The sequence below is a fragment of the Stegodyphus dumicola genome, chromosome 3, assembly GCF_044657685.1.
Source record: "Stegodyphus dumicola isolate Sdum_Otavi_A_Nest chromosome 3, ASM4465768v1".
Lineage (NCBI taxonomy): Eukaryota > Metazoa > Arthropoda > Arachnida > Araneae > Eresidae > Stegodyphus > Stegodyphus dumicola.
The window spans coordinates 44376879-44400545 of record NC_140770.1 but is presented as its reverse complement, the minus strand read 5'-3'; the positions used below and the strand labels follow the sequence as shown (position 1 = coordinate 44400545).

Genomic DNA, 23667 nt, shown 5'->3' with positions numbered 1-23667 from the left:
AAATTTACCGGAAGAAATTTGTACGGCGTCCTTTGTCTTTGATGCCTGGAAAGAAAGGACTCTCTGCGCTTTATGGAATCTTAGATCAAAAGTGATACTTCATGCATAATCTTATTAACATATTTTAATTGCTTTCTAAAGATGAAATGAATAGGATCGAATATGAAACGGTGTTACGCATTACGCATCGAATTTAATTAATCGCGTAGGTATGTTTTACTTTTTGATGAGTATTTGTCAGTAGGCCTAATTGTTTGATCCAATTAATAACACCAGGAAATCTGAACGTTAATTAAATTAGGATAAGACGTAAATCAGAGTTATAAGACTACGATGATGTAGAAAAGGTGTCTAATGTTTATATGATAGAGGAAATTAAGTAAAGCTGATTATATTAAGGACTAGCAGCTTCGCTGCCAGCCTTCGTCTGGCTTTTAAATGTACCGGGAAAATGTCTGAAGGGAACACCAAACGTTAAATTTAAAAACTGCTTAGAATTTTACTCTGCAGAACAACTTCATAAAAAAAAGTTATTACGTATAACAAAATTACAATGAAATATCCCTTAATACAAATATTAATTATCCTAATAAATAAATTAACCAACTTCCCTTTGCAAAATCTTAAGAACTCAAATGGTATGAAGGAGGTTAAGAACTTTGTTTCCTAAAAAAATCGCTCAAAACTTTTCACTATCTTAAAAACAGTGAAATGAGCAATAAATAACACAAAAGAATACAAAAAACAAAACATTCTGGAAAGCAAAGTATAATTAATGATATTTTATCTTATATTTTCAAGAGAAAAAAATTACAATATCCCTTAATACAAATATTAATTATCCTAATAAAAAAATTAACCAACTTTCCGTTGAAGGAAAAAAATCATGCAAAACTTTTCAATATCTTACAAACAGTGAAATAAGCAAAAAATAACATGAAAGCAACTCAAAAAACATAAAATTCCGAGCAGAATTTTACTCTGCAGAACAATTTTATAAAAGAATTCAATAAAAATGTATTTTATATCTATATAAATGACAATGAAATATGCCAATTTCTTAAAAACAGGGACATAAGAAATACGATGAAACATTGTTGCCAAACCCATATTTCTAAAAGAATGAAACTATTCAAAATGATGCGATTTCATCAGAAATCTATCAACAATAATACAGGAAAATTGTTGCCAAAATCCCATTTTTAAAAATGTGAGAAGTGTCCTCGGAAGCTTCATTTAAATGTTTTTTAAAAATACAAAATATTATCATTTTTTCAAAATTCTTTTTGTAAAAACAGTCGCAAGGATGAAAGTTTAACGTGTCCAAAAATCAAAGAAAAATAAACTGTACATTTTTAAAAATAAAGTGTTTTAGAAAAATTCCCGTTGAAAAGGTGTTAAACTCCCTCTGTTAAATAAATTCGTATTTAATCGATTTATTGAAACACGAAATTTATTTTAAATTCGTAAAATAGCTAATTGCCTACGTTTCATGACGATGTGAAAATGGAGTGTGTAGAGTAAAATCTCGCTTTCCTATAGCCCATTATGTCTCAAAATGATGCGATTTCGTCATTTTGAAACTTAAAAAACTTAAAATTAAAGAAATTAGCAAACTTAAAATTAACACAAAACTTAAAATTAAAGAAATTCTAATTTGAATTTCGAAAAAATCGCTTATTCGTGGCTCTTGTCTAGATGCACCTATGTACCAAATTTCGTAGCCGTGGGTCTATTAGCTCATGCGCAAGCGCGAACGAAAGACAAACACACACACAGACAGACTCTTTCTTTTATTATATGTAGTGGTGATTTATCCAACGAAATTTAAATCACAACTAGCGAAAATTCTTTTAAGAAAATTTGAAATGCATGAATCATATAACATTTTTATGTCATATGATATGTTAAGTACTATCTAATAAGCCTGATTACTAAGTATTACTAACGACGTAGCATACATAAAAGAATGATTAATTAAAAAATTAATAACAAATTTATTTCTCACTTTACGCAAACATAACACATAGTGTCATCAACGACAACAAATTTCTCAGACATTGCTAGCAAATCTTTTCTCTTGCTTACGGAAGAGCAGGAGAACAAATTTCCAAGCTGATGTAGCAGTAAGAGGTTAGGTTATGTTAGAAGGTTTGAACGTAGAAAAGCGTATGAGAGCTGGCTGAATAAGGAAATGCATTTCTTCGTAAAAAACTTTATAAGGAAAATTGTCTCGCGACCATGTTTAGCATGACTGCTTGTTTTCTATGTACTCCATTTGCTTTATTCAGATCTGTGACTTCAGTGCGGTATGAAATTCATGCAGAGTTTTAAAACGTCCCAATTGCATGGCTCTTCAAAATTAAACATTTTCTGTGCAATGTCGTATGAAAAAGTGAGTTTTGTAATTCTCTGAAGCGGATGTGACAGACGATATCTTTATGGATATGAAGGAAAACTGGTTGTTCTGTCCACCGAATATCTCCTGTACGGAATCAATTTTAAAAATGGAGAAAGTTCTTCTTCATTTTGACAGAAACATGCAAGTTCTTAGCTATACCTTCCATATCACTCAATCGAAAGTACTGAAAATAAAGATAAATACCTTCCTGATAACACTTGATTCTCCCTATCTTAACCCTACGGTATTTTGTTTGAGGAGAAGGGGTGTAGCATTGACCACATTTATACAAAACCTTTATTATCAGATAATGCAGTCATTGGAGGCCATTTTAGCAGACATAGTACCCCTTGTTTGCAGCAATTAATTTGATTTTTACGTTTGTATATATTATGTGATACAGGATGCGCATATTGAAGTGCTTTCATCAACGTACGAGAATCTTGTGGAGTTGCGACTGTTGCTACTGCATCTAGTGGCCTTATAGATTGAGATATATTTCTTATTAATTTTTGAAGCCGCATTTTCTTCTGTATATGGGTGCATCTTAAATATACCAGATCTTATTACATTACAGCACATATGTAGGAACTGTAACTTTAACTGAGTAAGATTATGTTAAAGCGCCACCTAGATGAACGCGCGGTCAGAACGAGAGATGTGAAGATAGACGTATAACTTGATGAGTTGTAGTGGCGATTATAGTGATGCTTATTCATCATCAACTCTTCTCTCTCTATATATAAATAAACTTGGTCAATAATAGTTATTTCACCTCCTAGTTTGTCCTCTGGACCCACCCTGAGCATTCAACTCACTGCATCACTCGTAGTAGCACCTAATATGAAGACAGCCGGAACAAAGAAAATTTGAAAGCTACTCGTGGCTAAACATCAGAACTGGAAACTGGGAGTAGTTATTAGAGTTAACAAGACACAAAATGAAACATATAAAAGGAATAAAGATCCTATTTAATTGTTAAAAATTGTACTTGTTTTTTGTTTTGTCATTAGAGATATTACAGAAATATTAAATTAGAAATTTTCCTCTCTCTCTTTTTTCGAAATTTATACGTTATTTAATTTTCGTCCTCATTTTCCTTCCTTCGTTTTTATAATTTATCAGATTACTGTCCGTACTGTCAATTTAATATCCTTATTATGCTTTCAAATTATTATTCAATTACAGTTTTAATAATCAGAGGATGTATTAAAATATACAAGTCTTAAAATGTGAAAGACATTGTATCTGAAAGGTACAGCGATCATTAGTATTAATAGTAATGCATAGCAGTATCTAAGCATAATTCGCTTTACACTTCAAAATTAGAATTCTACATGTATAATATTATAATAAGGATGCTATTAGCATTAAAACGCAGCTAATCGTAGATTAAATTAAGATTAACATAAAATTGGTTGATGGTCTAAACGAAAGGAGACCTGGTGACTGAACACCTTCCTATTTGATTTAGTAAAAAACTTCCTAGAGTCGAGGCTGGAAGTTCAGAATTACCTCCGCAGATCTGCGATAAATCTTCTTCGTTCCCCAACCAAGCGATAGAAACTTCCGAGCTTCGAAAAGCTTAAAGATCCAAAGATTGAAAAAGACTTAAAACCTCTAAATGGCTGTTCAAGAGATGATGGCTTCACTTGCAGCGACTACTGTTTCAAATACAGGAGAGTCGCAGAAGTCAGGATAACTGAACTAGACCAGCAAGTTTTATAAAGAGAAGAGATCCTTATTAATTTAACTCTAAAAACGAGTAGAGTAAAGAACCTATCAGTTACATCATACTGTGATACTCAGATTTGATAATTTTATATGAATTTTTAATCTTCTAAATTTATGGGACATCCTAATATTAGTTACCCTGCAAAGGAAGCAATATTTTAGATCATGTTTGAAATTAAATAGAAAGGATTGGCATCCATAAACCTAAATGCGCCAGATTAGTTGTGTACTAGCTGCGTATACGCGTGTTCGATGATGTGACACAGATTATTTTTTCAACGATCTGTCTGAACTGAGTAAAGTAAAAAGGTGAAAAAGTGTGGGTCTAAATCCATGCGTACGTTAGAAATTTCAAAGTTGGAGTCCAGTTTTAAGCGGTGTTCGGCCAGGATACTCAAAGCATTAGGCAATAAATAGCATATGGTATAACTCAAAGCATATGCTATAATTTCAAAATACTGCTAAATTTTGTTAGAAAGTTCGTCATTAGCTAACTGAAAGCTTCACACTTTTTCTATTGGTATTTAGTAGCCAATTTTAACTGATATCGTTTCCTCCTGAATTTATACAATTATTTCAAAGAAGTCTGAAGTTCAAGGACCAGAGCCCCATATTTGCAAAGGAAGTATGAGGTTTCTATCCAGTCACATTTGAGTAGAATCGTTTTATGTCTTTCAATAATCCCAACTGAAAAAGAAGCATTTTCATAACTATGATATATATTATATGGATTTTTTAAATATTAATGTTTGTATCGCTCACCATTGTCATAATGTTTAATTTTATTTTAACATTTTTTACACGAATCTTTTCTGAAATGAAAATATTGTTTGCAGGGTCGGAAAATATTGGCTGAGAAAAACTAATCTAAGAGCTTGCGGTTTCTTAAGCGATAGGAAGTTGTAAAGCTCTTAGCTATCATCCATTACGGGTGATATTCCATTAGATGTATTAGCGAAATGCCTCGAAAAAGCTGTCATACATATTTGCCGAGCATTAAATAAATTTGAAGTCATTAATCGCAGACATAAAATGAGATCAATAATGAGATCAATAATGAGAAAACTTGTGATGCCATTTTAACTATATCCATGTTTATTAGTTGCGGGAAATGGTCTTTTATGTATTGCTGTTTTTTCATCTGAGGGATTGTCATTAAGCTTTTAAATGACTGGTATTTAATTACATTTTGTCAGAATGCTTATCAAATTTAAGTTTAAAAGCTCTTTGTCTCAGAAATCGCACATTGAAAGACATACAGTACTTCCGTAATGAAGTTTCAAGAACATGTTACCTGTTCTTGGAATAATCCACTCAGCCATTGAGGTGAAAACGCAAATTAGATTTACTTTATTCTATAATTAGGTTTTCTTTCTTCGGATGAAGTCGGAAGAAGATAACTTTATGAGTAAATAAATAATTTTTACCAGTTAAATAAAGTGAATAGCACCGTTTCAAATAATGCAATTGCGAATAATATGTTGTTCTGAAAATGTTGTTCGTAAAATCTTTGAACATTTCCTCTCCTTCTCTCCAACAGTAAAAACTTTTAATAGTCTTACATTATTATTATACTTATAAGGTTCCTATTATTTTAAATAACCAGTTATTTTATGGTTTAGATCTTCGTTATCACTTCTCTTTTCCGTCTTTTTCCGAAAATATAAATTAGTTCGAGAGTATATAATGTGAGATTTTTGGATTGTAAGACAGAGTGCGTTTGTGCCTCTTGTAGCCACGTTTCTAGTTTAGTCAGCTCATTTAAGATTACATTCATCGGTTTACATTATAGTTGTCGATATTAAATCGCTACACCGGTAAGAAATTTTGAGCCAACTTCGCATTAAATCATTTTTGTGTAGCCCTTGCCTATTAGACTTGGATTAAATTTGAATTTATTGTTACTTTTACATCGCCACAAGTGGTTGGCTGATTTGTAACCACGAATTGTGCATTGATGTTCCAGTTCTGATTTAATTAAAAGGTTTGTTAAACCTTCGCAAGATTCTGTAGTTCAGTACAGATGAGGTGATAATTTTCTTCAAGCTGTTAGGGTATTTGGTCTTACTGTACGCTACTATAACAAATCAAACGATTACTGATTTGAGTTACAAATTTCAGAAATCGGTGAATGGTTAATAAAACATGCTTTATTTTAAGACAACATCAAATCTCCACAAGTTTACCAATAAACACAGGATTCAGTCAGTTCTGATAGATGATGTTTAGGTGTTTGAATGCGTTTTAAGAAATTAAAATTTTTGCTGTCTTATCTGCGGTAACAATTCGCAGCCGAAATTTAACGTCAGAGGCCATCTTAGTGATACTGTGTGTGGGAAACCGCAGTTGAAGGGGCGAGATAGGATGAAAAATCACAGTATTATTTTCAAACTTTGAGCATGATTTGATGTCTTTTGAGGGTTTTCGAAAGCCGTATGATCTGCGTTGATCTAAGTGACATAACTGCACAAGAACGGTACATTGGCGTAATTCGCGACTGACAAAATTAGCAACGAAAAGCAGGGAATAGTTTAAAAAGCCTCAGAGATATAGCCTCAGAGATGATATTATCAAAACAAAAAAATGGTTTACGGCTAAGTTTATGGACGACTAGATTGACAGCAGTTAACAGCATCCTACTTGATACATTAAAATGGTTTTTCACACAGGACAAAATTGTTTACGAACGTCTAAGTTAATGGACGACTAGATTAACAGCAGTTAAAAGCATCCTACTTGATACATTAAAATGGTTTTTCACACAGGAAAAAATGGTTTACGAATGTCTAAGTTCATGGACGACTAGATTGGCAGCAGTTAACAGCATCCTACTTGATATATTAAAATGCTCTTCCTACAGGAATGCGTCATATAAACTTCCTCCATAGGCATTGAATAGCTTAGAAATGTGCTTGTTCAAGAATAGTTTTCCTTGGACTGAAAAATGCTAAGAGGCCTCATCACATACATGCTAAATCTCTGTACAGCAAAGGCAGTTCATTCTGCCAACCATACAGTGTACCAAATCTTTCAATGATCAGTTAATAAGTGTCATGCTTTTTACCTCAATTTTCATGTGAGTTAAATTAATTTAAACTTACTTTATTTTCTTTGACATGTTGCATTTTTACTTTTGATGCAACGTTTCTTAGACCGAATGACGCAAAACCATGAAAAATATCACATGTTTAAACTTAAGCATATCAATATAATTAAGTTCAAAATATGTTAAAACAGTTCTCTTAATAGAGTGCGTTGTTGTAAGTTAATGAATATTACTTCTTTTAATTCAATAATATTTCATGACATATCATTTTTATATCAACTTTGTGGGGTTTTTTAATTCTATCAAACAGTTATTTTGTGTTTTGGATCTGTACTTTCACTCCATTCTTTCCTTTTTCCCGTCACAATGCAAATTTATTTCATAACAATTTAAAATGGGGTTTTGAGATTGTAAGACAGAGCGTGTTCTCCCCCTCGTTACTAAGTTGCTATTATAGATAAGAGTTCTTACCTTAGACCTTGCATTATAAATAACGGTAATTGAAATACACGTCAGTGAAGTTTCGATATAACTTAAGGTTAAGATTGCTCTGTATAGCCTTTGGTTATTAACTCATTTAAACTTTATATTTGACCCATTATTTTTAAGGTATTGCAATAAATTCTGGAAGAGTCCTAAACACCAGAGGTGCCATATGTTAATCTTATTAAATTTTAAATGTAGGATCTTTTACAGCCATCCCAAGTTTCAGTTGCTACATTAGACTTAGCGGTAATTTGATGTCAGTCTATCTAGAAATTGGTCACAGTACTCAATATTGAAGGACTTTCCAACTATTAAAAGGACTTTTCTACACTACGGTGGTAAAAATGAAAGGCTTTTATAAAACACAGCGCAGAGTTGAAAAATAGTACTTTTAATATACCCATATGTACTTTTGGCTTTGAATATATATATTGTAGATGGATATAAATGCTTCATTTTATAAAATTTTACTACTACAGCTCATTTTAATAGAGTGGCTAACTTTTGACACACAACAAATTTACCAAAACGCTGAAAATATTCCTTAGCTGCAGGAAAGTTTCTTTGAGAAATGAATACTTGATGACTAGGCAACTGTTTTAACATAATTTTATGAAAAATGCTCAGTTGGCTGAATTGAGATGAAGGGATAGGCAAAATATTTTTAAGCTCTTATAGCCACTCACCAGAGGAATACTGCAGAATCCTATTTATAGAAGTATCCCTCTTATAACACTCAAATACGTTCCTAGAAAACTCCGTATTGAGTCAATCAGAGTTATACAAGGCTAACAAACAAAACGAAATGAAAAAATGCGTTAAAAAATTAAAATGTTTTTTAATTCAACAGTTTTTACAAAAAATATAAGCATGTGTAAAACTAAAAGAAAACATAAATAAATCAAAACTTTCTGTTCGCGTTTAATTCAAGCTTATTTTATTTATTAAATTTCTTCTTCCGCACAATGAGGCGAAAGCATTTTTCGCTCAAATGATATCAACACTTTTCGAACCCATTTCTTAGTTAAGATTTTTCGCATCTTCTGGCCTCTTTAAAAAATCTATTGTTTTAGTATGTTTTCTGGTCCTTATATGTTCGTAGTACACTTCGTTGAATGAAGATAAACAACTTTACAGCTCCAATTTGGATTTTCGGCTTCTTTTGGCACAAGAGTCTTCAGTCAAGAAAAATTATTCAAGATTTTTCGGTAAGATAATACCTTTTAGAACTGTTTTTAGAGTAAAATTAGAAACTTTATAGTTTTTATGCGAGCTATGGCCTTCAGAATCGATTTGAGCAGCAATTTCGGAAGCTATTCCCTCCAAATCCGCTTCGCCAATTTCTTCTTCCACTAATAGGACTTGGACATCCTCAATAGTTATGTCCACAAAGTCTCCTCATTCTATCGATGTAGCACATTCTAATATCCCCTGAATCCCATTTTCCTGCAATTCAAGACATTCGCCATATCTTCTTTCAATATACACTTGAAGTTATTTTTTCAGTTTTTTTAACCGGAAGCGATATTATTCCGCTACAATTTTTAATCGAAGACTCCTTCAAATATGTAATACATCAATTGATTTTGAATCAATGTGTCTAACAACCATTGAAATAATCGCCTTAAATTAGTACGTTTTAAAGGTATAAGTAATATCTTAATCTACAAATTGGATCAACGAATTAGTGTTCCGGGTAAAGACTATGCTGTGACACTGAGATGTGTTAAATTCAGTGGGAAACCTCGAATGTTATCTACTAGTAACAGCAGCTTGAAGCTCAATTTTTTTTGTGCTTTAAATACGTTTCAATCTTCGGGGCAAAACATTTGAAAACCAGCCTTTAAATAAATTTCTTGTCACCCATGTTTTTGTGTTCGCTCTCCCTATGTACTAGTAAGGTGTTTTTATTCACGTCTTTAACCGCAAGGAGTTTAAAATTCTGTAAACTAGCAAAGACCTTAATTCCCCCGAAACATTGTTGCACAAAATTAAGGTTATGCGATCATTAGATGTCTTAAAAAAGAGCAAAATTTTTTTTTTCAGATTTCGATACAAATGTCCTCTTTTGTACTTTTCCCCCCGAAAGTCCTGTCTTATCGGCATTAAAAACTTCATGCTATGTATATATTCGCTCCTTATTATCCTTTGGAATTTTCCTGGATGCATTTCAGCAGCTTCATAATCAGTCGAAGCGGATTCTTTCAGATTTTTGTAGATTTTTAAAGACCTTTCTCTAATGATATTTTCTCTAATGATTTCATTCTTACTGCCGAATGGAATACATTTTGCACACAATATTCAATCCAAATGATGAGAGACTTTTCAATTTTCTCAGTAACTAGCGCAGGGGAAAGAGCTACATATCCCTTTTTGGGTATCGAACATCCAGCAGTAACTGCATTTTCTATTTCCTTTTCGTTTTTTAAATGATTCGTACCGTTTCTGTCATTTAAATTTAGTAAGATTCCTCTTATCCTTTTAATAAAAGTTTCAAAATTTATATTTTCTTCTATAATGAAATTAATTTTCTTTTAAATGTTGTTTTCATATTTTTAGATATATTCTGGGACTGAATTATAATTTCTCAATAATTACTCCTTAAAACGACAAAGCAAATTAGTAACACAAATCCAAAAATTATTTAAAATGTTTCCTCCAAAATCACATTTACGTAATTTATACAATCTACGAACTGAACACTTGGAGCAAAAAATACATACTGTGTAAATAATGAGCAAGACCACTTACGAAAATTCTTTTGATGTTATAGACTGCGGGCGTCATAGACATCGCGAATGGTTATTAAGGAACCAAACGGATGGACTCACTTATGCGATATGATTGGTCATCCATATCTAGAAAAAATGTGGAAAATCTTCGCAACTTGGTTATCTACGCAACTGCTCTGCGTATCTTGTACATAGCTTTGTATATTTCTTTCTGTACATAGATTTATTATTGTTTTAATTCTTAATATATTTTAGTTGTATTCACCATATTGTTTCGCTTATGTTGTGCACTTCCAGGTAACCAATTTAATGCTTAGTAGCTGCCAAAACATTTTTATGAGAAGAGTCATCCCTCTTCATTAACCTCATGACTTAGCTTGGTCACTCGAAACTTCGTGATGCGTAATTATCTCTTTCGTACCTTATTCCGCCTTCAATTAAGGTCTCCACGGCTTAGACTCTTTTACGTTATACTTCAAAGTGGCATTATTTTACTGAGCTCGCGCTTTGTGCCAAACAATGTTATAGGAAACAGCGTTAAAAAAGGGATGCCTGTCATTCGACACATTCGAAACTTGCTATGCGTTACTGAATAAATTCCATATGACCGCACGTGGTTTTGCTAAGAAATCCCTATTTTTCTTAAAACTGCCATGAGAAAGAGGTATTTTCATGATTTGTAATACCAAAATGCGCCTGGTACTTAGATTTATGTACTTCTAATATAGTGCCTTCGTGCACATATTTCACGATGCACGTATATGTAATTTCCTAAAGACATTGCAAAAATATTCTAGGCCACATATGTATATATGGCCTTACCGATCGGAGAGGTTTAAAAGTGTAAGAAAAATCTTTTTATTTCCATTGAAGTATTCATTCAAAGAGTCGAACCTTATCGCTTCATTACAAATAATAAATAAATCTGTACATAAAATAAAAAAAAATGTAATAATTTTGAGGATTAATAGTCACTGAAAGGAAAAGAGAAGATCTTTATGCTTGTTGCCATATTTTCGAAAAAAACTCAGATGTGTATCAAAATCTGTCTAATCTATGGAAACTCACCTTTTCGAGATTACTTTTATTTCATTATTACTGTAAGCTTCTTTTACTGAACAGAATAAAAATACTTTTGTGTCTAATATTTTTACGTAGTGATGAATTTCGCTGAAACATGTGAGCATATGATGTACCACGATAAAATAAAAAGACATTTCAAAAGCCCAGATGCTTAGCTGACATTCATTACGCCTTCAAAACGTGTTTAATTGAATCACGTGCTTACCCTAATATAATACTTAGCAGCTTTAATGTGACTCGTTCATTTTATTTGTAACGATACATCATCTGCTCCCTCCCAGAAAATATTCCGTAAGATTTATTATTAATTCAAACATATAATCGTTTTGAAATGGGTTTTTTCATCGTTATCGTTTCGTATTGTCAGTGAAATATACAACATTTCATTTGATATTTACCATCAAATTTGAATATTTACAAATCGCTTATTATGTTCAAATTCTCTCATATTTTGATTATCTATTTTTTCGTTTGTTTACGTGAATACCGCAAAATGCAGGATAGCTATCTGCGCAACTGAAGGGATCTATTCATAGAGAGAGAAACCACGACAACATCACATTCATCGCTGGGACCATTCGCTAGGACTGAAGTTCCTGTCGAATTACCTGAGTTCAGCTGTTTTAATAATTCTGCCGCTGGGGCTACTTCAGGAATTAAACTTCATAAACAATAGAGCGTAATTTGGATATCTTGCCATCAAGGGTGCGAAACTAGTAGAAACAGCTGCCAAATCTAGCAACTACAACAGTCCTTACCCGGTTAGGCATGGAGTAGAACTGGGCTTGGATGACAGAAACGGGCAACAAATTCCATGCTCCTTCAAGTCCATGCCACACTTCATCAACCGTATTAGCTGGAGAGGGGTGGTGGGCCAGTCTCTCAGCAACCTATGACCAGATGTTTTCAATGGGTATTAGATCTGGAGACCGTGCAGGCTAGGGAAGCAATTGAATACCCTGTGTATCGACGAAAGTCAGAACATGACGTGCAACATTTGGTCTTGCATTATCTTGTTGGAAGATGGCGTTTGGCAGGCCTCGAAGATAGGGCACAATCACTGGATGTAAGATGTCAGAAATGTACCGATCTGCGTTCAAATTATCGTCGATCCGAATTAGAGATGTGTATGTCGTGTATCCAATGGTTGCCCAAACCATCACGCCAAGTGCAGGGCTGCTATGTCAATATCGAATGCAAGCAGGCGACGTGCGGTCTCCTTGGACACTCCAGACACGTATACGGCCATTAAAATACTGCACGCAGAACAAGGTCTCATGCGAAATGATAACATTGTGCCATTCCGCTAAACAGCTTTGTCGTTCGGCGCACCAGAGTTGCCGTTTCTCTCTATGCTGCATTATCAAGGGAAGCCAAAGTAATGGTCACCCTGATGTTAGTCCACGCTGCTGCAAACGTCGACGTACCGTAAGAGCGGATACCGGGCGTGCTTCAAACATGCCCATTTCCTAACTAATGGTCTTTGATGTGGTTGTACGATTTTGGAGAGCTGACCTCATAATATGTCTGTCCTCTCCGGCGTAAGACTTGGGAGGAGTTGAGATCCTTCATGCCGTTCAGTGTGACCCTCAGCAACCCTTTGATTCCATATTCGCATGACAATGGTTGGATGTCGACCAGTGTGACGGGCGATATCAAGGAATAATAATCCACACTTTTGATTGGCAAAGATCCTGCTTCTATCGAATTCCGACACTTGCTGGTAAGATGATTCTCCTTATTCGAAACATAAGATACTATTCTGATCAAATTCCGACCTTACGAAGCGCTTTCTGAATGAGAAATTCACTGTACAACTTTTCTTTTATTCAGTGTTTTAGACGTCGTTTATCCCTCCTGCGTCGACTAAATGCGCTGAATCTACATATCCCAACCTCTTCTTCCCTTCATGTGATTTTGACGTTCGTCAAAACATGACATCCTGGAGTTGCAATTTTAATGCCCAAGAATAACAGTCTCACATTTCAAAGGGGAAAATTTTGCATTCCTTTTAAATTCTAATCGCTTTCTTCAATCTGATGTTTCGAAAAAAGAATATATATATAGGTAGATAATAATTGCAGACAGAGTTTGGAGTATTTTTTTTATTTATTACGTGCTTCGCTCTTAGGTACTACACGGAATGTGAGGGATTCCCCGTGGAGATCTTTTTTTAAGGGAAATTGGCTCGTATCCACATTGCACATGTGGAAAATCACTAACGTCTAAGCGGTAAAAGACGTCGGTAACGTCTTTTACCGCTCAGCCGCTGGTGGGCCTAGTTTGGAGTATTGTAGACAGAATAGAAGAATCTTGTAATCATGATCCAGTTTAATATTTATTTCTTCTCATTGACAAACATTTCTGAAAGTCAACAAAGATGAATTGGTGCAGTAACAGCCTGTTCTTGAATAATTGCATCGGTACTGTTTCTTTTAGTTTCGGTTCACAGTATTCCATTTTAATATCTATAGGTTAGTAATTACTTCTGAAATCTTATTATTTGATATCTTTTTGTAAGAGCGTGCATTATTAGCGTTACTTAAGCATCACATAACAGCGACTAACTTCTGTTATGTGATGCTTAAGTAACGCTAACGTTTAACTTTAGAGAGGTTTATTACAAGCAATTAACTGTTTTTATCATAAGAAAGGGAAATATTAAAATTAAAATGGACAGTTAAGGGACTACAAGAAATTAAATTTAGAAATTTGCTTTACATGTTTTTTGTTTTATATATGCATATCATTTAAAATAAAAATAACAATTGTAAGTTCAAATGATTCGGAAACTGAATTTAGTGCTGAAAGTCGCAGAGGATTGGTAGCAATGATTTAACGTTAAATTTAATTTTAAAGCAAATTCAAATATCATATTCAGATTTGGCAGAATAGAATCAAAAGGAGTTAATGTAATCAGTGTCAACAATTCCTGCACAAAAGGAAAACAATTTTAAGAATTACATTATTTTGTAGCCCTTTGGATTAAATAAAATTAAAACTCAGTAATTTCAAGAAATACCAAATGAACCAAGCGTGGAAAAAAAAAACGAAATTTGGTTAAACAAGCACTTAAAAAAATCTAAGGAGCACGATTAAATAAAATGTTTTTAATTAAAAAAAGGGATTTAGTGACTGTATACTGGATTTTTTTACACCACAGTTTGGATTAAATACTTTTTCAAAAGATTTACAATTTCATAATAATTTTGAATGTATTGTTTAGGAATTTCTTAGCTTTTTTTGGGGGGGAGCTAACTAATCGGCTTATTTCAGTTTCCTGTGGATGTCTTCTTAGATTAATTCTATGTTTCTATGACTTTTAAACTTACTTCGTACTCTGTCATCTTCATTTATTTACTTATTTTTTTGTTAAAAAATAACTGCAACAGCCACAGCACTTTTATTACTGATTTTAACAAGAACATAGCAACATATCTTGATACTGACACCTTATTTTCAAGAAACGATTGATGTAAAAATGTTTCACCCTCCTCATTTCTAACTACAGTATTTTTACTACCTATTTTAGTTTTAGTATATTATATTGCAAAGAGCTATTTAATATCAAACTTTATTTAAGTAGCCACTTGATTCTTTGCACTGAAAGACACTGTTAGGGCTAAATTGGTTTTACTTTTCGGGTTTGCTAGTTTTAATAATGAATTTAGTTTAAATTTAATGTTCGAAGACTTTTCTTGACTTATATGTTTGCATAATTTTAGCTCTGTACGAATAAAGCAAATTTAATTCTCTTCTATACGAAATTTTGATTTCTTGGTTTATTGATGGCTCCATTAGCAGTCCAGTCGATACAGTGGTTATTGAAACAAACGGCCCTAAAGATGAGGCCTGGGTTCGAGTTTCGGAGAAGGCATAAATTTTATAAATGTAAAGTGTTTGTGCTGCAAGGGGGGACTACAAATACAAAGCAAACCCAAATTCACTCGAATGGTTGGTGGTAAGGGAAGAAGACGGCAGACCATCGGATTGTCCTCTCGGGGTTCTGCATTAAAATATGGGAGGGAAGGTAGCAAAGCTCTGCGATATGTAATGTAACTTCGGGAGTATACATTCGTCGTCCTTGCTTCAACCTATACCCTATTGGCTGTTGCGTCCATTTTGCTACATTCGTTTTACATTGATTGAGACTATAAGGTACTACTCCAGCCTTCTTGGCCTGTCTTTCTGGTGTAGTGATCAGCGCACGCGGCGCGTATTGAAGAGGTCCGTGGTTCGAGTCCTGGCGAGAGCATTGCTCATTTTTCCTCTCTCTTGCTTCGAAATAATCTAATATCTCTACAAGACATCCCCTCCAAATGAAGATGTCTGGGGAAATATAAAAATTATCCTTTTTTATTTTTTGGTTTTCTTTATTCCCATTTCTTGAATTTTAAAAATGTTTATTTAATCCATTATTTTTTTTTCATTAAAAAATTTATTTAAGTGTTTATTAAACAAAAATCCTTTTTGTTCAAAAATCCTTTTTGTTTCTTGAAATTATTCTGGCTTTTAATTTATTTAATTTAAATTACCAAAAATTTTTTTTAAATATTCTTCCTATCTGTGCAGAAATTGTTTACACTTGTTATACCAATTCCCTTTGGTTCTGCTTTGATGCATAAATTTATGATATTTTAATTTTAATCATATATATATGATTAAAATTTAAATGAAGTTTAAAAGTAAGGTGTAATAGAACTCATCAGCAACAAGACATGAATTCTACCATGTATTATATTAAATAAAAAACAGCAAAGTAAAAATCTAAGGTACTAAGATATTGATCTGAATATAGAAATTAAAAATTGAGAAAGTAATTTTGCAATGATTAATCTCCCTCGTTTGGAGCTTCAAAACAAAACTTGTCAAGGAAACTCCATGCCCGGTAGATTAATTAAATAGCCAAAACAAATTTCGTTCCGACTAATTTACTGAGACTCGGAAGCTTAGTTCTGTTTTTAAGCTTCAAACAAGGGATATTAATCTTTGCAAATTTACTTTCTTAATTTTTAATTCCTACATTCAAATCAATATCTTAGTATAGATCTTTATTTTGCTGTTTTTCATTTATTATTATGCTGACACCTTCTCTTCTGATACTTGGTAGAATTCATGTCTTCTTGCTGATGAGTTGGATTACACCTTACTTTTAAACTTCATTTAAATTTAGCAGCACTTTACGCTAATTTATTACTCTTAGTACAGTCGTACTTACTTCTTACCTCATTGACTGCTTCTTTGCTCATTAAAATTTAAATAATATAGATTATGGATTATAATATGGATTTAAATAATAACACTAATGGAAATTAGGTTAATAATCTCTTATTTCACTTACTGCATATGCTACCGTCTAATCCCAAACATTCTTTTCGAAATCTAATTAAATGTTGAATCGAATGTCATCGTCTAATTTTATAAATAATCTTAAGAATTTTTCTCTCCCTAGTAAAAATTCCAATTTATTAATTAGAAACAAAATCGATTAAATTTCAGGGAGAAATAAAAGTATTCTTAAAAGCATTACTAAGATAAAAACGTTAAAAGAGACATTAGAAACTAAAATTTAACTAACTCGTTTAACATTTATGAAAAAAGTATTCAGCTTAGCATATTTGAATGTAAAACGATAACTGTAAGTATGAAATAACTAAACAATTTAAATATAAAAACTATTTCATGGGACACACACTCTCTCTCTATATATGTATATATATATGAATGCAATAATTGCTTATTCAAGTTACTGTAGTATTTTAAAATACTTATAAATTAAAGATTCGACGGCAAACTTTATTTATATCTTTTAATTTTATCTTGTAATCTTGACATATACGTAGCAAATAAAAAAGTATAGTTAGATGTATCCCCCTGCATGTAATAAAATACATTATATCATATCTAAATTGATATTCATCTAGCATTTGTTTATTTTCACTAATTATTTTATCTTTTCATATGCATACCGTTCGCACGTAGTTTTAGCGACATTTAATAATGTTACGAAGACAAGTTTAATCTTCGAACATATATTAAATATTTCTACAAAAATTAAGGATTGTATTAAAAGTAAATAAATAAATTGAATTAAACTGAGCTTAAAAACGCTTAATGCTTGACAAAAGATATTTCATCAGCATTTTGAATTACGTTCTTCTTTAAGCAGTATCTCTTTGTATATTTATAGAACTTCTGTCTAATGTTGTTGAAGACAACTCCTGGAAAGTTGTTTCTATCTCATAATATATTATTCTAATTTTATTTAAAGCTTGGAAATGTATGTCATTTAAAGTGAGCTGTTACTGAGAAGCAGAAACAGAAAATAGGGAATATTTCGTAAGATGCCAAATTTGATACTAAAAGATGATTAATGAAAGTATTGTTTTGGGAGCGGATATCGACTGGCAACAAAAATCTGTCATATGATAATGTCATATGATGTATTGTTTTAAACACACCTTTTAGAGTTCTTCCGTACAGCAAGCAGTAAGCAAAAATGCTAATTTAATTCAGATGCAGTCACTGTTGTCTGCTTGAGAGATAAATTTTTCAGGGCCATTATCTCTGTCAATCAAAAGATCACCAGCATAATCCTTATTAAAAAAAGTGGTTTTCTTACTTTAAATTTTCTTTAGCTAAAACGAGATGCTCTTAAGTCAGTTTGTGTTGTTAATTTGTGTCTGATTTAAGGATTTAAAAACTGAGACATGTTAAAAAGAATTGCGATTAATTATTGTTTATATGATCCTCTAATGGATAATATCTGGTAGAAATTATCGATGACGAGTATCAATTCTAATTAATAATTACAAGTATTGTTTCCTAACAAGGTTTAAACTGAAGTTTTGAAAAAAGTTCAAAATGTTTCTATGGGCACTATGAAAACGAATACACGGAAAATGTAAGGATTTAATATTTACATAGTTCAGCGCAAAAATTATACTCACTTTATTTATTCTGTATGGATTATTCGTTTTGTTTCATTGAAGCATTATTAAATATTCAGTAGAAATTCATATCTCACTTCGTGTGCACATTTGTATTTACTTCCTTGTATCTTTCCGTAAATTGGGTTTCTATATTTTGTATTACAGCAGATTTGATTGCTGGGGATTCTTTTAGGACATTTTAAGGTCATTTTGTACTTTATTATTGAATATTTTGCAATGTTGCATATACTTTTCTCCTTATTTATTTATTCACCACATTTTCTGAGAATGTTAACATTTTTATTGCATATTTCGTTTGTCTCAATATTTAATTTTATTTATTTTATTTACATGGTACACTTTTACGAATATATTATGCATTATTTATTATGCATTTTTAGTAATCATTAATTGTGTCTTTTTATTGTATTTGTATGTTTATTATATCATAGTTCTTGAAAATTTGAGAAAATGGACTTTGGAATGAGTATTATTTACGAGTAATAAGAACCAGAATTAAAATTAGCTAAGTCTTAATGATATATTTAACCATTTATCAACATTCTGGTTCCTTCTCGGATGTTTATAAAAACATTTTTTGATACCTCAGAACAAATAGATCTAGAAAATTCTGGAAATACCTTGATCTGTGATATAAATGGGAAGCTGCTCAGTGGACTGAGTTAATTGAGAATTAGCCTGTTTATACAGATATGGTCTAGAATTCAAGTGATAATTAAATGTTTGCCTTTCCGCGCTCAGCGATTCTTTTAATTCACTATGTAAATTAATACTATAATTTACACTACAATATAGTGAATCTCTTGAATTAAAATATAGTGAATAAAGTGAATTTGCATTACACCATCTCTTGTTTCCTATTAAAGTACTTGTAGTCTATTATTTTCAGTCGTAAAAATAGTTATTTCTTCAAAGTTCCAAGTTTTATTTTTCATCCAGGCTGTTTAATCTGTGAATGTTGAGATATACGTGACATATAATAACTTCATTTAGTACTAATGCAATTCTAAATGCTCACCTTCTCAATTTCTATTTTTCGCATTTTTAGAATCATAACCTTCCAGCACTTGCGTATGCGTAAAATTTACGATAAATTCAGTTTTTAATGCACATTTTTCGCATATCGAGGTTGAGACGTCTGAAGGTTATTTCTATTCATCCTTTCTACCCTTCCCCACATCATAGAATGAGCCACAGGAAGTCATTTGACTTTTTTTTTAACTGGGCTTTTGTGCTACATGGCAGCCTTCTCATAAAAGTTACGAGACGCGCGTGGTCGTGTTTTAAATTTCTGAAAATATTTGTTTTCTCAAGTATTTTGTAATTTTGTGTTATTAATTGCCGTGTGTTATTTCAATTTGAATACATTTTGCTCTGTAAATTTTGTATCGGTTTTCATAGCAAAAACAATATGTGCAACCAGCTGATTTTGCTTGGATTCTTCAAGAATTATCCGATGAAGAAAAGGAAGACAAGGATTACCTTTGGATGGGAGAACAATAGCGATTTCCATTCCTTATTTTCTATTCTTTCTATTTTTAGAAATAAATAAAAACATTAAATTTAGTTAAAAATGCGTTTTTGTAACCAGTAAGAAGTAAATTTCCTTGCAGAAGTAAGTAATGCTAAACTTACTTTTTTTCCTACCAAGATGTTTTCCTTTTTATTGTCTATACTTGTCTTTGATGAATATTAAAATTAGCTTTGATTTTAAAATATAATTATTAAAAAATAAATTAAAAATTTTCTGTAATGAAATACATCATTGCATTTCCATCTCATTAACATAAGAACTTAAAAATAATTTACTTATATTTGAATGTGATATCATTTTTATTTTGCAATAATAAGATTAATATTTTATTTCTTAACAGATTTAGTATCAATATTCCCTCATTTCTGTCGTTTTCCGTGCCAAAAACAGTAAAATAACGGATGTAGTAAAAAATACAAGTTGCGCGTCCTCATGTAAAATCGCCAAGCGCGCGTGCTTATGTAAATTCGCCAAGCGCGCTTGCTGGAAGGTTAATAATTAAAATTAATGCCCGAATCCACGAATTATATCTTATTTCTTTGATCGTTATTATTATCGTCTTCACAGACACAATTTTACATGAGTTATTCCCTTCTCTCCTCATCCAGTTTTATTCTCGATGAAATATCTGACATTTAATCTGTACGAGTATAAAGAAATGCGTTCTATTCTCTTGGTCATGAAAAAAACTGAAAGAAAGGCGGAAGTTACGCATGCGGTTTAACCTTATATATTCTGAAGCACACAAAGAACATGTACTTACTATGCGTGATTGTCGGAATCTTCGATCGGGTTTGAGGATCGAGGGGTGCTTGAACGATGCTGAGGCTCGGAGATATGATGGCAGGCAACGTTTTCGCACGTAGCAGTGGATTCCTTTTCTTGATCGATGGTTTCTCTGACAAATGGCTAGAATAAAAGAAACCGCGTTAGATATGTCATCACGTGCTTGTAACATATTATAAGAAACGCTGAAGAGATCGTAATATAAAATATGACGCATAAGACACACACATCAGACGCATATAGCTTTTCACAAATACTGTTTGAACTATTTAGCTTTCAGAAGAAGCATTCAAAATAATATTTATAGGTTGAAGTGTAAATCTATCTATCTATCTATTTATCTTTATCTCTATCTATCTATCTATCTATCTATCTCTATCTGTCTATCTATTTATCTATCGCTATCTCTATCTATTCTACACATAAACATATATATATATATATGTGGGATGGCATCGTTCATTATAATCAGATGACGCGACAAGCTGTGAAAATAAATCTTTTACTTTTCCGATGATAGAAGGCAGACGATTCCGCCATTAAGACGATGACGCGATTAAAAGATGTTTGAATGTAAAGATGATTCCTTCTCTTCATCTGTAAATAATCTCACCTATTTCCTTCTACGTATGTAATTACTTTGTAGTTTGTTGCAACTATTCATGTTTCATTAAATATTCAAGTTATTTGTAAATCGGACTAGTTTTTTAGCCCCTAGACAGCCACCTAAGAAGTAAGTTTACAAACATCATATTCCTAGACAGTAAGTTCCGATTCTACGTATATAACATTTATACGTGTGCGTGTGTATTGTATATATTGTATTAATACTGAAAAAAATGCTATCATTTTTGGTTAGCGATAAAATCTTTATATCAGAAACACGAGAACACAGTATTGCCAAGCCACATGCGTAACGTATTTTATTTATTTTTATATTATAAAAGCATGTTGCTCATTAGCATTAGAAAGTGGCTCACGCAAAATGTTATCTGTACTACGTACTGAAATTTTTCAACACAAAAGACTTGTTACAAAATAAATCTTGTTACAAAACCTTAGTAATTAAACACACATATATAACGTGAGAAAAAATAAAATAAACTTTATCCCAAGCTTTAAAATTATGTTTCTTCTGTTTGTTTCAAATCGTGTGTTGCATCGACATCCAAAATAAAATTGAATGCAGATGACAAAATATTGATGTAGAAATTGCAATATGACATATATACAAATTGTTTAAAATATTTAATTCGAACAGTAATACAAGTAATGCACAATAATAATCCATATAGTAATGCACAATATTTTGATATTTTATATTATGATTTTATGCAAAGGAGAGGAGAAAGGAAATAGAAAAGAAAACGAACTGAAGAAACAAACTACAGAACTCCTTTAAAAATTAATAGCTTTTTAGTTGAGCTCCAGTGGTATTCAAAATGAAAATATCATGAATAGGACTTTGTAGACAAGATTTGTGTTTAGGAAAGCGAAAGATTTGTGCATTTGTTTATATTTCAAACTAAATTTTAATATTCTTTTATTTACGCCAAATATACAGAAGACAGCACGGACAGGAGGGTTAAAATTTCGCCTGAAGGAACCCGAATCATATGTCCGAGGAAAAAAAAGAAACAAAAATATCTTCGACAGCTAATCATACTTCCCAACTTAAACTTAATTTTGATATTGGTGCAACGAAGTTAAGCATTAAGCTTTACCCGTAGATAAACTGGATTTAGCTACTGACATTCATAGATTTATCAGAAGAAAGGAAGAAGAAGAAGAATATTATTATAGAAGGTTTATCATTTTCAGTTAACGATGCTAATTCCAATCCAGTTCGTCATAACTCTACAAATTGTAAAATGTGAACTTTTAATGTTTCTTTACTGTTTTTCTCGATAGATGGCGATAACTTTGTTTTCCCTTTGCTCCCACCATTGACTTTTCTATAAATTTCATTTGTACTGTTCTTATCTTCCAAAAGTACTTTTACTTCTGAATAAAGAAGGACGTGTATGAGATTTTCATGGAAATCGATAGAGTTTAATGCAGAATTTTCACCATTTTAAAGTAGCTTCATTATACAATTTTGAATTTTATATTAGCGTGTTTATTTGCCAATTGTGAGTTATTGCTTTAACAATTATGATTTATTAAGGGCTTAATAATTTTGTTCGTACGTCATAGGGGCAAACCTCTTTTTTTCAGCATGATTTGCCCATATGTACCACGGGTACCTCAATTCTAAAGTTTTAGTTTTTTAACTATCCCTATTATTTAGTTTAGTTTATTTTTCCTGTTTCTGGATGGCGTTACCTGACCTATTGTTAAGTCTGTTCGGTTTTTTTTCTTATTAAATTTGTAGTGAAACAATCCTTTTTACAAATGCATTGTGTTGCATTTGGTAAACGTTTCGCTTAGTAAAGTTTTGTTGTAAATTAACAAACTCTTAGTCTTAGTCTTAGTCTTATTATTAGCGTATTAAATAGCTTTAAGTTATTGTAATTTGCATGTTTTAACTTTTGCTAGTTGCACGTTTTAAAATACACTAAAATATATCCTTACTGTGCCTTTCCTTCGTTTAAAATAGACCGTATCGCGATGAAATATTAAGTTATAGATACAATTTTCAGATGTGTAATAAAAACAAAATATAAAACTATGGAAATTTCTTATTACAACCTGCTTGTGTAAAACAAGCCAACATCACAGGGGTATTTTACGTAAAATAGGCTTATTATGTGCCAAAGGCCAGCATTACATGGGTTATTGAAATTTTTATCTCACTGTATACGTATTTCATTTTAAACACATGAATGGTTTTTTTATATGTAACTTCTTTAAAAATGCAGTTTTCTTTCAGACCCTGGAATGAAAAATACGCAGTTTAGGGACCGTTTTCT

The 23667-nt window shown here is 32.0% G+C and overlaps 1 protein-coding gene and 1 long non-coding RNA gene across 3 annotated transcripts in view; one reads left to right on the top strand and one right to left on the bottom strand.

The window, feature by feature from the left end:
- Positions 1-23667, bottom strand: part of LOC118198837 (ankyrin repeat and fibronectin type-III domain-containing protein 1-like) — a 1134269-nt gene that overhangs the window by 750507 nt on the left and 360095 nt on the right. The window contains exon 4 of the mRNA XM_085812822.1: positions 20733-20878. Within this exon, the coding sequence (XP_085668948.1) occupies positions 20733-20878 (146 nt within the window). The remainder of the gene's footprint in view (positions 1-20732; positions 20879-23667) is intronic.
- LOC146997975 (uncharacterized) overlaps positions 1-23667 on the top strand; it is a 131074-nt gene that overhangs the window by 51199 nt on the left and 56208 nt on the right. The window contains exon 1 of one of the 2 annotated variants that reach the window (XR_015040183.1): positions 13745-13956. The exons of the other annotated variant lie outside the window; for it this stretch is intronic. This is a non-coding gene — a long non-coding RNA (uncharacterized LOC146997975). Of the gene's footprint in view, positions 1-13744; positions 13957-23667 lie in introns of those variants that run through there. 2 annotated transcript variants of the gene reach the window in all.